This window comes from Muntiacus reevesi, chromosome 2 (assembly GCF_963930625.1).
Source record: "Muntiacus reevesi chromosome 2, mMunRee1.1, whole genome shotgun sequence".
NCBI classification, from domain to species: domain Eukaryota; kingdom Metazoa; phylum Chordata; class Mammalia; order Artiodactyla; family Cervidae; genus Muntiacus; species Muntiacus reevesi.
Genome location: NC_089250.1, coordinates 236,945,188 through 236,957,114, shown reverse-complemented (window position 1 = coordinate 236,957,114; position 11,927 = coordinate 236,945,188). Strand labels below are relative to the sequence as shown.

At 46.5% G+C, this 11,927-nt stretch overlaps 1 protein-coding gene and 1 non-coding gene across 2 annotated transcripts in view; both read right to left on the bottom strand.

Annotated features, from left to right (window-relative positions):
* Positions 1-347: 347 nt before the first annotated feature.
* The window catches only part of LOC136157448 (liver carboxylesterase-like), a 30,082-nt gene continuing 18,502 nt past the window's right edge, over positions 348-11,927 (bottom strand). Inside the window, exons 8-14 of the mRNA XM_065919336.1 lie at positions 10,794-10,832; positions 8,968-9,108; positions 7,051-7,131; positions 6,542-6,689; positions 2,214-2,345; positions 767-839; positions 348-495 (exon numbers count right to left, since the gene is read on the bottom strand). Coding sequence (XP_065775408.1) covers positions 348-495; positions 767-839; positions 2,214-2,345; positions 6,542-6,689; positions 7,051-7,131; positions 8,968-9,108; positions 10,794-10,832 — 762 coding nt within the window. The remainder of the gene's footprint in view (positions 496-766; positions 840-2,213; positions 2,346-6,541; positions 6,690-7,050; positions 7,132-8,967; positions 9,109-10,793; positions 10,833-11,927) is intronic.
* Positions 1,670-1,776, bottom strand: LOC136162015 (U6 spliceosomal RNA). Its single transcript, XR_010661867.1, has one exon. It is a non-coding gene; the product is annotated as a U6 spliceosomal RNA (small nuclear RNA).

The window sequence follows — 11,927 nt, the reverse complement described above, 5'->3', positions numbered from 1 at the left end:
AGCATCCCCCTCAGCACCTCCCAGACCCAGCCTGCTCCACTCTGCACGCCCAAAGGTCGAGCCAGAACGGCCAGAGCACCTTCCTGCCAATGGTGCCCGCTGTCTTCATCCTTCTCTCACTGAGGAGGATGGCTTTATTCCAGCGCAAGACAAAGACACTGACTTGGTCTGCAAAAGAACATTTATTTCCAAATTGAGGCCACAGAAACAGAAACTCCCCCTTCCCACTTCAGACTACATAATAAGATGCCTCTTGGACACATAGACATTTCTAGAGAAAGCCTTGTTTGGGGTCTAGTTGAGCGTCCCGTTCACAGTTCAGCATATTTTTAACTGTGGTGCCTTCTTTATGGCCTTCCGGACAGAAGCTTGTTCCAGAAAGCCACCTCCTCGTCTTTCAGCTTCTTGGATACCTGAGTGTTGACGCCAATCTGAAGGTACCCTTCTTTATGATCATATATGGGCCAATGGGGAAGCCCCTCCCCATTGGGGTTCCTGAAACAGAATCAAATAGAAATTCGTCTAAGCGACAGTGTGGTCCCAACCAGCCTCTGAGATGGTCAGCGATCCCGTGGCTTCATTTCTGCCAAAGGCTCATATGCCTCCAGAGCCAGGAGACTGACCATGTCTTGGGAGCCAGTCCATCACGGGGAGCTCTCATGTCAGAGGTCACATGGTGGGATGTTTGACCATCAAATGTTGGAAGCTCCCCCAACCCTGTCCCCTGTCCCTTCCAAACCCCACTTGGTTTCTGCAAGCAGCTCACCCATTCCGAGCAAAGTTGGCCCAGAATTTCATCACCATCTTGCTGAGATTGATCTCCTCTTCTGATGCACCATCTGTGAGGAGGAGACAAAGTCATTGCTACTCAAAGTGTGGTGTGTGGGCAACAGCAGCCCTTGAGAACTTGTTAGATATTCAGAAATGCGGCCCTTACTCCAGACCTACCAAGTCAAAACCTGCATTGTAAAAAGATCTTGGGTTATTCAAGCACACTTTAAGCTTGACTGTCACTACTGACAGTGGACTCATTGCAAGTCACTCAGTCATTCAGATTCTCTGTGACCCCCATGGACTGTATCCCGCCAGGCTCCTCTGTCCATGGCATTTTCCAGGCAAGAATACTGGTGGGGGTTGCCATTCCCTTCTCCATGGAATCTTCCCAACCCTGGGATCGAAACCCGGTCTTCCACATTGCAGGTGGATTCTCTACCATCTGAGCCGCCAGGGCTCAGTGAAGGGTTGGAATCAATCCATAAGCTGATTGCCTTGTCTTCTGTGCCCACCCAACTGCCCTTCCCCTTCAACGTTTCAGGGACACACCCCAGGGTTGTTGCTAGACTAACCCCACCTCCCAGGATGCTCTCCTTTGGGTCTTTTCTCAGTTTCCTTCACCCACACACATTTGCACAGAATCTGAAAAATATACCAAGCTGCAAGATCCCCAAATAGTCATCCATCAGGAAGTGTCCAGAGGCATAGCCCTGGGGTGTGTAACACCCATGTTGTCTATAACTGCTTATGGTGAAGACATTAAAGACCTTAAGGACATTTGTGAGAGGTATTCTTTAAAATACTATAATTTATTTATTTTTTTTTGTTGTTGCAACCTTATAATTTCTGCTTTAATGGCAATCATGTTTAAAAAAAAAGTACAGTTCAACTTATCCAAAATATGGAACGCTTCACGAATTTGCGTGTCATCCTTGCGCAGGGGCCATGCTAATCTTCTCTGTATCATTCCAATTTTAGTATATGTGCTGCCGAAGCGAGCACAAAATACTATAATTTAAATATACTTAATTTTAAAAGATACAAGCTTTAGATGCATGGTTAGATATACAGCCACATTACTCCTGGTTCAAGATTAACAGTGGTTCTAACCTTATTCTCACTCGCAGTCTCATATGCTCTTATGAGTGCGGAGTGAGCAGTGGTCTTCTAGCCCTGAGCAGGGCCCTGCCGGTGACCCACCTCCCTTTTTGCTGATGCCCAGGTCTAGATTCTTAGAGTGACCATGGGTGAGGGCACAAGGATATGCATTCTTCACCATGTACATTAGGGCAAAAAAAGGTTGGGACCCTTTATCCGTCAATGTTGTTTTGGTGAAAGTAAGACCTGGAGAGAAGGAGGAACTGTCACCAAGGTCACCAAATCAAAACTTGAACCCCAATCTTCTAACTCCAAGCTTATAGTCATCAAAGGGCCATCACCTTTCAGAAATGGAGCCCCAAAGACAGAGGAGAGTTCATCCCCGTGGTCTCCTATCACCGTCTCTGGTTTCAGCTCTGATGAGAAGCTTGGGCGATAACGAAACTCATACATGTAGGTTGGGGCTCCAGCATCTGTAAGACATGGATTCATACACAGTTCGTTTCAGCAGACGCACACCTGCATGGTATCAGGGTCTCGAGAGGGCGTGAGCAATCCGGAAATTGGTGGCACACCTGCTCTTGAGTGACAATATTATTAGCAGCTGCCCACCGTGAGAACCAACTATATGCCAGGCGCTGTGTGTCCCTGCAGGAAGCCCCTGGTTATTAGCACAGTAGAGAAAGAATTGGGGAAAATTCTATGACTTAAGGGTGTGTTAGTGGTGGAGGTAGAACTGGATTGAGCCAGGTGTTTATTGAATGAATGAATAAATGTTGAAACTCTGAGGAAATTGATTCAATATAACTATCATTATAGAGGCACTGGGTCAATACATATAAATGTCTTTGCCTCCCAATACACTCATATACCAGAACGTCTAGATACATACTGCTTATGTACACAGACATACTATTACATTTCATTGATTTGTGTGTGCTAAGACTTTTCAGGCTTGTCTGACTCTTTGCCACACTACAGACTATAGCCCGCCAGGCTTCTCTGTCCATGGGATTCTTTAGGCAATAAAACTGGAGTGGGTTGCCACGCCCTCCTCCAGGGGATCTTCCCGACCCAGCGATCGAACCAGCATCTCTTATGTCTCTTGATTCTTTAGCATTAGTGCCAGCTGGGAAGCCCACATTTCATTGAGAGCGGGATGCTTTTCATTCCTGTGGAGAGTCCCTGCAGCATTACAGGTGCCTTCGATTCTGCCTATTTTTGAGTATTTCCAGTGCTTTTCTCACCTACTAAAAGTGAAGCAAATTCAAGGAAATTCAAGTTGCTGGCCTGAAAGTGCAGATATTGAAACACAAACCCATCCAGGAAGAGGACAATTTACTCCCCTTGTCTCAGGAAACCGCAATCCAGCATTTCCTTTGTGTCTGTCCTCTCACGTGTCTTGCTTCCTGCGTCGCCCGGGGAGTGTTCAGCAGTGGCAGAAGGGAGAAGGGGCTGAGAAAGGGGACAGGCCCTCTTTCCTGGCCTCTCTCTTCCCTTCCCCACTCCCCTCTCTCTACCCCCTCTTGAAGCCCCAAGAAGATGTTACCTTTCCTGCTGATGCTTCAGCAGAGACGCCCATCTTTCTCCTTCAGGGCTTTCTCATGGCGCCCCCACCTGGGGACCTCTGTGCTTTGCATTGATCGTTATGCCACAGCCAGTGACTCTAATGGGGAAGGGTCAGGCCCCAAGGCAGACTGGTGGGGAGATATCACAACTTCTCCCCACTGTGTGACACTATCACGTTTCGAAAATACAGATAAAGGAAAATGAACACAATGCTCACTTATAATCACACCACTCAGAGAAACCTCTGCTAATATTTTAGCACTTATGTATAAAAAATAAGGGTATTATTGGATATGTAGTTTTGTAATGACTATAATAATTTCTCTATATTATTAAACCTTTGTCCACTCCATGGTGTAAGAATATTCACCACCCTGACAGCAGGATGGAGAATCATTTAGTTGCCTCCCTTTTCCACCCCATCATGTCATTCTTGGTTTAGCAAGAGGTGGTGTTTGGAAGAAACAATCCTTCCATGGCTCCATAGTCCACGTGCTAAACAGGTGCTGCAGGGTCCAGCAGAGATTTTTGTGATGAGAGTGTTTACTCTTGCTTCTGCCACTCACAAGTGTTAGAACTCAGGGGGCTTCCCTGGAGGCCAAGTGGTTAAGACTCTGCACTTCAACTGCAGGGGGCGCAGTTTCAATTCCTGCTCAGGGAACCAGGATCCATTGTGCCACATATTGTGGGCAAAAAAGAGAAAGAAACTCAGGACCCAACCATACAAGAAAGACCTAGTGTGAGTGACAGAACTCAATTATGATCATCTTCTTTCCCTTCCTCTTATTGTTTTTTTGGTTTTTTTTTTTTTTTTTCACTGTTTCACCTTAAACTATTGAGATTTATTTTTAAAAAATTCCCAAAACCACAACATAACCTTCATAGAAACGTAGGACAGAGATTTCAATAATAACACTTAGGAGCTACAAGAGAAGCAGAAGGTGGGAGAAAGTTAGTAATAAAAAATATGTAAACTAAAACAAAGTGGTTCTCCTTTTGTTGGTGAGGAAGGACTTATATAAAATTGGCAGCATTATTTTTATTCTTTTCATCTGACTATCCCAAGTGAGATCATTAAGAAATTTGCACTCTCACACACTGGAAAGCAATTTCACAAAATGTATCAAGAACATTAAAACGCTCCAACAGCCCAGCTTAATAGTTTCACTTCTTAATCCAACCCCAGGAAAATGATTTGAGACTTGGCTAAAGATATATGCACATGAGGCTGAGTATGATGCTGTGTCTAGCATCAAAATGAGCAACCTGGCTAAATACCCACTGGGACAGGGACACTAAATGAAATTTAATCCATCGTGCCATGAAATAATTGAGATTTTTCATGAAACAGCACTGACAATGAGGAAATGACTGCAATACAGTGTTCTGTGGACAATATAATAATTAATTTTAACATTATACCTAAGACATGGAAAGATTAATAAAAGAAAATATGTCAAAACTTTATCGCTCATACTTTAGGTGAAGGAATTATGAGTGATATATAGTTGCTCCTGTATATGTTCCCCTATTTTCAAAACTTTATACAATGGTAAGATTAACTTCAGATTCAGGAAATGCTTTTTTTTTTAGAGTAACACGTTTTTTAATCAAAAAGAGATTGAGAGAACTACAACAATGAAAACATAACATTGATAAACTCCAAGAAGTACTGGCAATAAGACCTTGAATTCAAAGTCGTGAGATGTCATGTACATATATGACTGAGTTTCTCTGCTGTCCATCTGAAACGATCACAGGATGGGTAATGGGGTACACTCCAATATAAAATAAAAAGTGTAAAAAACAGGAAAAAACACAAAGTCGTGAGAAGTCAGATAACAGAAAACTCAAGCCCAGCATGGCTGGGGGTGGCACGGATGCAGAGGACGATCCTACAAATCAGACACACAGCAAGAGACAAGACCAAGTACATGGACGATTTGACTCCGGGCAGCCCGAAAGGAGGAAGTGGTAGCTAGCACCTCCAAATTACTGAATGCTTGGGGACAGAATATGTCAGCTGCAGCTACACTTTAGTTGCTTATAAAGTGTCCAATTTAAAACCCTCCTAGCACGGTTAGGCAGAGAGGTCTGGATCAGAGCACCATCTCCTGGCTTGCGGACTAGGTGAATGAGGGCTCCAGGAAAGGAAGGGCCCTGAGAGGAACTCAGAAGGCACCCAAAAGGAACACCTCTTCTCTAGGTGGGCTCATCCATCCCTGACCTCACACCCCACACACGGCCTCGGATCAACGTTGGAGGTAGACACAGCACCACTGGGATAAACGTAAGTTGGCCACAGACATTGACATTTACCAGACCACCTGCTCCTACTCTTCCAATGCTCAGTCCTTTGCACTTTCTTGGTTCCAGAAAACACTCCTTTTTTTTTGGCTGCATGGCACAGCATGCAGGCTGTTAGTTCCCTGATCAAGGCTCAAACCACTACCCTCTGCCTTGGAGGCACAGAGTCTGAAGCAATCAGCGAAGTCCCCCAGACAACACTCCTGATCCTACGCTTGGCCTCATGCTATTCCCAGCTCCCCTGGCTAACAAACTAGAGTGCAGCTAACTCTGACCCTGGAGACTTCTAAGACAAAACCTCCAATATGCACCCTGTGGCCGCACAGACTACTGTCATTCAGGTGAGGGGCCACTGGGCAGAGGCTGTCGGTGCTTCCCCACGTTCTCTGCTTCCCGGCACACTGGCCTGACTTCTACCTCCCGTAGCTGCAGCTCTTTGCCGGAGGTCTTTGGTAGCCAGAGGTCTGTCTTCTGCTGGTTTCCCAGAGCTCCCCAGCTCCAGGTGTCCACGGAGGACAGCACCGTGCAGACTGACTTCCTTCTCCATTCGTGTCCCTTCCCCACTCCTCTACCAGTGTTATCTGGGATCACCCCCAAATACACTACCTGATTTGGATCCTTATCTCAGAGTCTGCTTCTGGTGGAAACCAAAGCAGGACAGGGCCCCAGATGCAATCAGTTTTGGATGGATGACCCTCCGCAGTTTCCACCTATCTGTTTGTGCTGAGGTCTGGGCACGAGTCAGTGATGGTGGCGTGGCGGTGACCTCCTCCTGTTCAATGTGCGGACTCACCTCTGTGGCGACGGGCCATGTTCACAGATGGGACACCAAACATTCCATCTCCTAGCAAGTCCAGGAACAGGCCTTTCTTTTTGACAGGGTCATCTGTCCCTCCTAAATACTTGTCAGTGGCCACTGGAGCCAGTTCCTCAGGGATGCTCTGAAATAGATCAAGTGAAAGTGACCACTGTTAAAATTAAATACAAAATGGAGACCAGACTTATGAATTTTCTGTGCAGACAAAACCATTTAAGTCATGGAAACAAAACGGTAGCTTTTCATGCACATAAGCAAAATCTAATGTAGGTTATTTTTTGTAAAGCTGTCTGACAATCACAAAATAAACTTAAGCCATCTCACTAAAATGGCATGAGATAACCACTTTTAATCAGTCCTTTGCCACCTGAAAAACTCTATTGCAATAAACAAACACTGAAAAGGTGAACAACTTCCTCACTTTCACTTTAGAAGCCATGCTGTATCTTCACACCCCTGAGTTCCTGTGATTCCTGGCCCCTTACCAGGATGGAGTAGGACTGCCACACGAGTGATGTGGCCGTCTTCTGGTCCAGCTTGTCTTCAGAGAGTGGATATCTCATGAACTGTTAAAACAAAGGTTAAGCAATCGTGAAAGCATCAGGTAATGGCAGGAAACACCAAAGTGACCAAGAGAGCAAACTAATGCGGGCTGAGGTCACTTTGTCATGTCTTGATGGGCTTGGGTCTTTGATGAGTTGGGTAAAATCAATGAATCAAATGGACTTTCACATCCAGAGATCAAGGAGTGCAAAGAGAATAATGCAATTGTTAACAGAAGCTGTCCCAGTCTCTGTGTGTGTGTCCACACACACACGTGTGCATGCTCAGTCTCTAAATCGTGTCTGACTCTTCGTGACCCCATGGACCTTCCAGGCTCCTGTGTCCATGTGACTCTCCAGAATACTGGAGTGGGTAGCCATTTCCTACTCCAGGGGCATCTTTCTGACCCAGGGATCGAACGCACATCTCATGCTTAGCAGACAGATTCTTTGCCACTGAGACACCAGGGAAGCATATATATATGTATACACACACACACACACACACACACACACATACACACACACACACACACACATTTAGGATTAGAGTCCCCACAGTCATCATCAAGACAGAAAGGGAAGGTTTCAGCCAGCCTAATGTTGAAGTCGAAGGCTCTGGGGCAGAGGACACAGCCCCATAAATACCCTGCCATGTCAGATAACACAGAGAGCCCCAAATCCTGCCATTATGACTTTGGTCCTTTGGTAAAACCTCTGAAAACAGGCTGGAGAACCCCAGAACTCTGCACATAACAAACTCATCAAAACTCTGTCCTAGAGACTTGACCAGACTCCAGGACAGCTGCAGAAAGCTCAAGGCCATGTCCCCAGGATGACCGCAGGCCCCCTTAAAGAACTCTGGGCTGCCAGGAGACTTTACTGCTTGTTTCAGCCAAACCTGGTAATGGGCAGGTAGGTCCATGAAACCCCTCTTAGGGCAGTTACTTTAGAAACCTTACAATTATAAATCTTTTCCTTGCCCCTTTAGATGTAACTCTTCCACCCCAAACTGTTTCCTCAAGGATCTGAGAGCCATCTCTATGAACAACAAACTTTCGGGGGATAATTCTTGGTCTCTCCTCCAGTTCCTGTGAGATGATAAAGGCTAACTTCAGTGGGGGCTTTGATTTTACTGACACCACTGGGCCTCCTGTCATAAAGACAGAAGTTTGTTTCTTCTCCAGATAAATGCCAACTAACAAACCCAGGCATTCATTTCAGGGTCTGGGCTCAGTTCATGATGCATCTTTTGCCGAGAGCAGGGGTGGAACTGAATCAAATCTGTTAGCGTGTCACCTAGTGTCTGGCTTTGTTTATCTTTGGCAGAAGGGAAAGTACTCCCTAACTCTTGAAGTCAATTCTAACCCAGGACGGGGCTCCGTTGACTCTTCCCGGTGAGATGCCTGAGAGCCTGGGTGCAGGAGTGGGGCAGACTTGTGGAGAAAGTATGAAAGCACCAAGCCTGAGGGGAGAGGCTGCAGGTCCCAGACCTCACTCTCCAGAACTCCCGAGCCCCTTGCCCGTTCCAAGCCTGGGGTTTTTCATCTGCCCAATGATGATCTCTACCAGCCCTCCTGGAACCAACATTTCAGGATTCATGGAAGGGAGGACAATCAGAGAGTGTGTGGGGATGTGGGTCCCCAGGGCTACATCTCCCAGATGACAGCGTGGACCATCAGAGATGGTTTCCATGGAAATGTCAACTTTTGTATGAAGGGGGCAGCTGCCCTGGTCCCAGAGAGGGGTCTGCAGAAGGAAGGGTCCTATGACCAGAGATATGAGGGGTGATGTGACCACAGATGGGTGGGTGATATGATGGGCAGGGGAGACAAGTCTATGAGGCCTGCACTTTCTCACCAATGGCAGAATCCAGCCAAACTCTTGCTTGTTGATTCCAATGATGTAGGGAACGGTGTTGAAGTTCTTTTCAGCCAGCATCTCTTCTGGCATCTTTGGCAGCAGTACTCCGTCAACCACGGTGGGCAGGAAAACATAGTTCTGGGGAACAAGGCAGGGCATTGTCTGTGCTTCCCCTGCCAGGTCACACCCGCATCCCCCTCTCCACTTGCCGGGGCTGACAACCAGCCTGTGCTCATGGCTGGCGGCCACATGCTCAGGGCTAAGTCTGTGGACCCCAGAGGGCAGAACTATGACCCGGAGAAAGCAGTAGTCAGGTGCTGGGTGCAAATCTTCACTCAAATTTGTATCAAAATATATAATACAAAGTGTATTTAATTTGAAAGCAGTAGTCAGGTGCTGGGTGCAAATCTTCACTCAAATTTGTATCAAAATATATAATACAAAGTGTATTTAATTTGAAAAGCATACGTTAAGGTATCTCTAAGCATCTCTCCATCTACAGTCAGTTCTTGTAAGCACCTCTTACAGGAAACCAGCCTCACAAGGAGCCTACCCTTTTTTTGTCACTTTAGCAAAGCTGTAAGATTAACCTTTGAGCCAGGCCCCCCAATGCTCTACTCATCTTCAGCCCAAGCACACCTTTCAGATCTTTTAAACACTCAATGCCCTGTCCAGCTTGTTGGTTTTCCCCACAGATCAAAGAAGCAGAAATGAAGAATAAGAAATTCACAGGTGATCGGATCTCTTCCCTAGCTGACCCATCTGGACTCTCCCTAATGTAAGAAGAAGATAACACGTAGAGGAAGATCAGGAGGAGTCTACAACCTGCACACGAGCCTGCAGGCAAAGAGGGATGGTGACCACACTGAACCCCTCATGTCAGGGGTGAACTGAGATGACTTCTCTGCTGCTCCTTAAAAACTTTCATGGCCAAACAGAAACTTGGTGGTTTTGGGGAGGAAACTGAGTCCACCATCACCCCAGACTGTGAGCATTCTGAATAAAGGTCGTCGTTGGCCAGCAGCAGGACCCCACTTGACTTGGAAATGTTCTCATTATTTGTGATACTTAGGTTCTATAAAGTCACCATGATTCTGATTTAATGAATGCTGAGTTGCTGCCCTGGTGAAATAAGGGATCAGGTTCCTGACAGCCTCTGGTCACATTATTTCAACCTTGTTCTGTAAATGTTTCTGTTTAAAGATACCTTACGTAATAAACATTTCTTACAGATAGTTAGTTATATGTAATATTTATTGATAATAAAACACCAGTCAACAAGGACTCAATGTTTTTCAGCCTGGGGAGGCTTCTGTTGGAGTTTCCTGCAAGGCCGGGAGGGGAGTGGTGCCTGAGGACTGAGATTCATGGCTCTTCTCTCCACCGTTCTGTAAAGAGTGCGACTTGCACAGCCAGTCAACCCTGCAGCCCCCCAGGAGACGATCCGGGCTCCTCATGAAGCCTCCTGAAGAGCGCCTTACCCAGTCATCTCCACTCCCTGCAGTGGAGGTTTCTCCTCCACCTTCTCCCAACAGGGCGTTTTTAGGGATTTATGAAAGACTAGGGGCTGCCTGGGGACAAGGACACAGAGTTGATGATGGAGAACGCTGACCTGGGGGTCGGGGAACAGGTTCTGGTCCCATTATATGGTCGTCCTAGCTGTGAGACCCAGGAGGTCACAGACACTCTCTGGTGTCAGCAATATAAACAGTAGGATTCACTAGGATTCCCCACAAAGAATTAGTTCATTCTTTCCTAATCATTAACTGAAGCTTAAGGCATCAAGACTTAAAATGTGTACTTAAGAAACCAAAAGTCCTTACCTCTCTGGGGTCTCCATGTAAAACAAGAGTGAAAAAGTTCTGTGAAGACAAAGACAGAGGTTGTGGTGAGGAGGCTTCCTGGGAGGAAAGCTGACCTCTGTGAGCTGTGCCCAAAGGTACCAAGTGCTCCCTCTGGCGCCTCCCTGGCTGGGCTGAAAGCAAGCGGGCTGGACTCCCTCCCCTGGGCACCAGCTCAGGATGTAGGGGTGGGATGGGGGAGGGGAGCTCGCAGAGGACTGTTGCTGGTGCCTGCCCTGGCCTCCACCCGTTTCCCCTTTTTGTTCCTGCAGGCAACAACACCCGGATTTTCCTTTGGGGGACCCCCGCTTCCCCACTCTCACTCCATGATTTCTGGCATCTGTATGTGACCTCAGGTGCACCAAATCCCTGGATACAGGGACTGCTTCAGCGGTGGACATGTGCCCATGTCAGTTCACTAGAGTTTATCCAAATTTCTGCTGCAGTCATTGGGAAATAGGGTTTCTGAGCAGACAGTATGTAAGACTAGAGTACTGTTGCTGTCTTTAACCTTCCCAGGGGACAAATCTGTCTGAGAGTGAAACCAACACAGAAAGGTAAAAGCTGAGATATAGAGACAGATTCTCAGTAATATCATATGTGCATCTGGATCCAGCCATGCCTGAAGCTGTCAACTCCTAGACTGTCAGTGAATGACCTGCAGATTCTGTTACAACATCTTCCTTTCTCTTCTCAAGGCACTTTGAGATGAGTTTTCTTATCTTGCATTAGAAAATCCTGACTCATACAAACTGACTGAAATTCAGCCCACCCCACAATTCTCTTTGTTCTGAACTTACCAAGACTGTACTAGTTCTCTTGTGATGCTGATGCTAAAAAGCCTGACCCTGTAAGGGGAAATTCCAGTAAGGATCCCTCCATTATATGTTGTAGGCCCACAGTCCAGGGGTGTGTGTGTGTGTGTGTGTGTGTGTGTGTGTGTGTGTGTGTGTGTGTGTGTTTGTGCAAATGGGAGAGAAGATGATCCTGGAAACACTTTCACATGATCTCAGACGATCTCAGAAGAATAATATGGACTCTTAGGTTCTCTGGGTTTTCCCAAAGTCACCCAATCTCCCCCTTATAAGGTGGATCTCTTGTGCCACATGGAGTTTC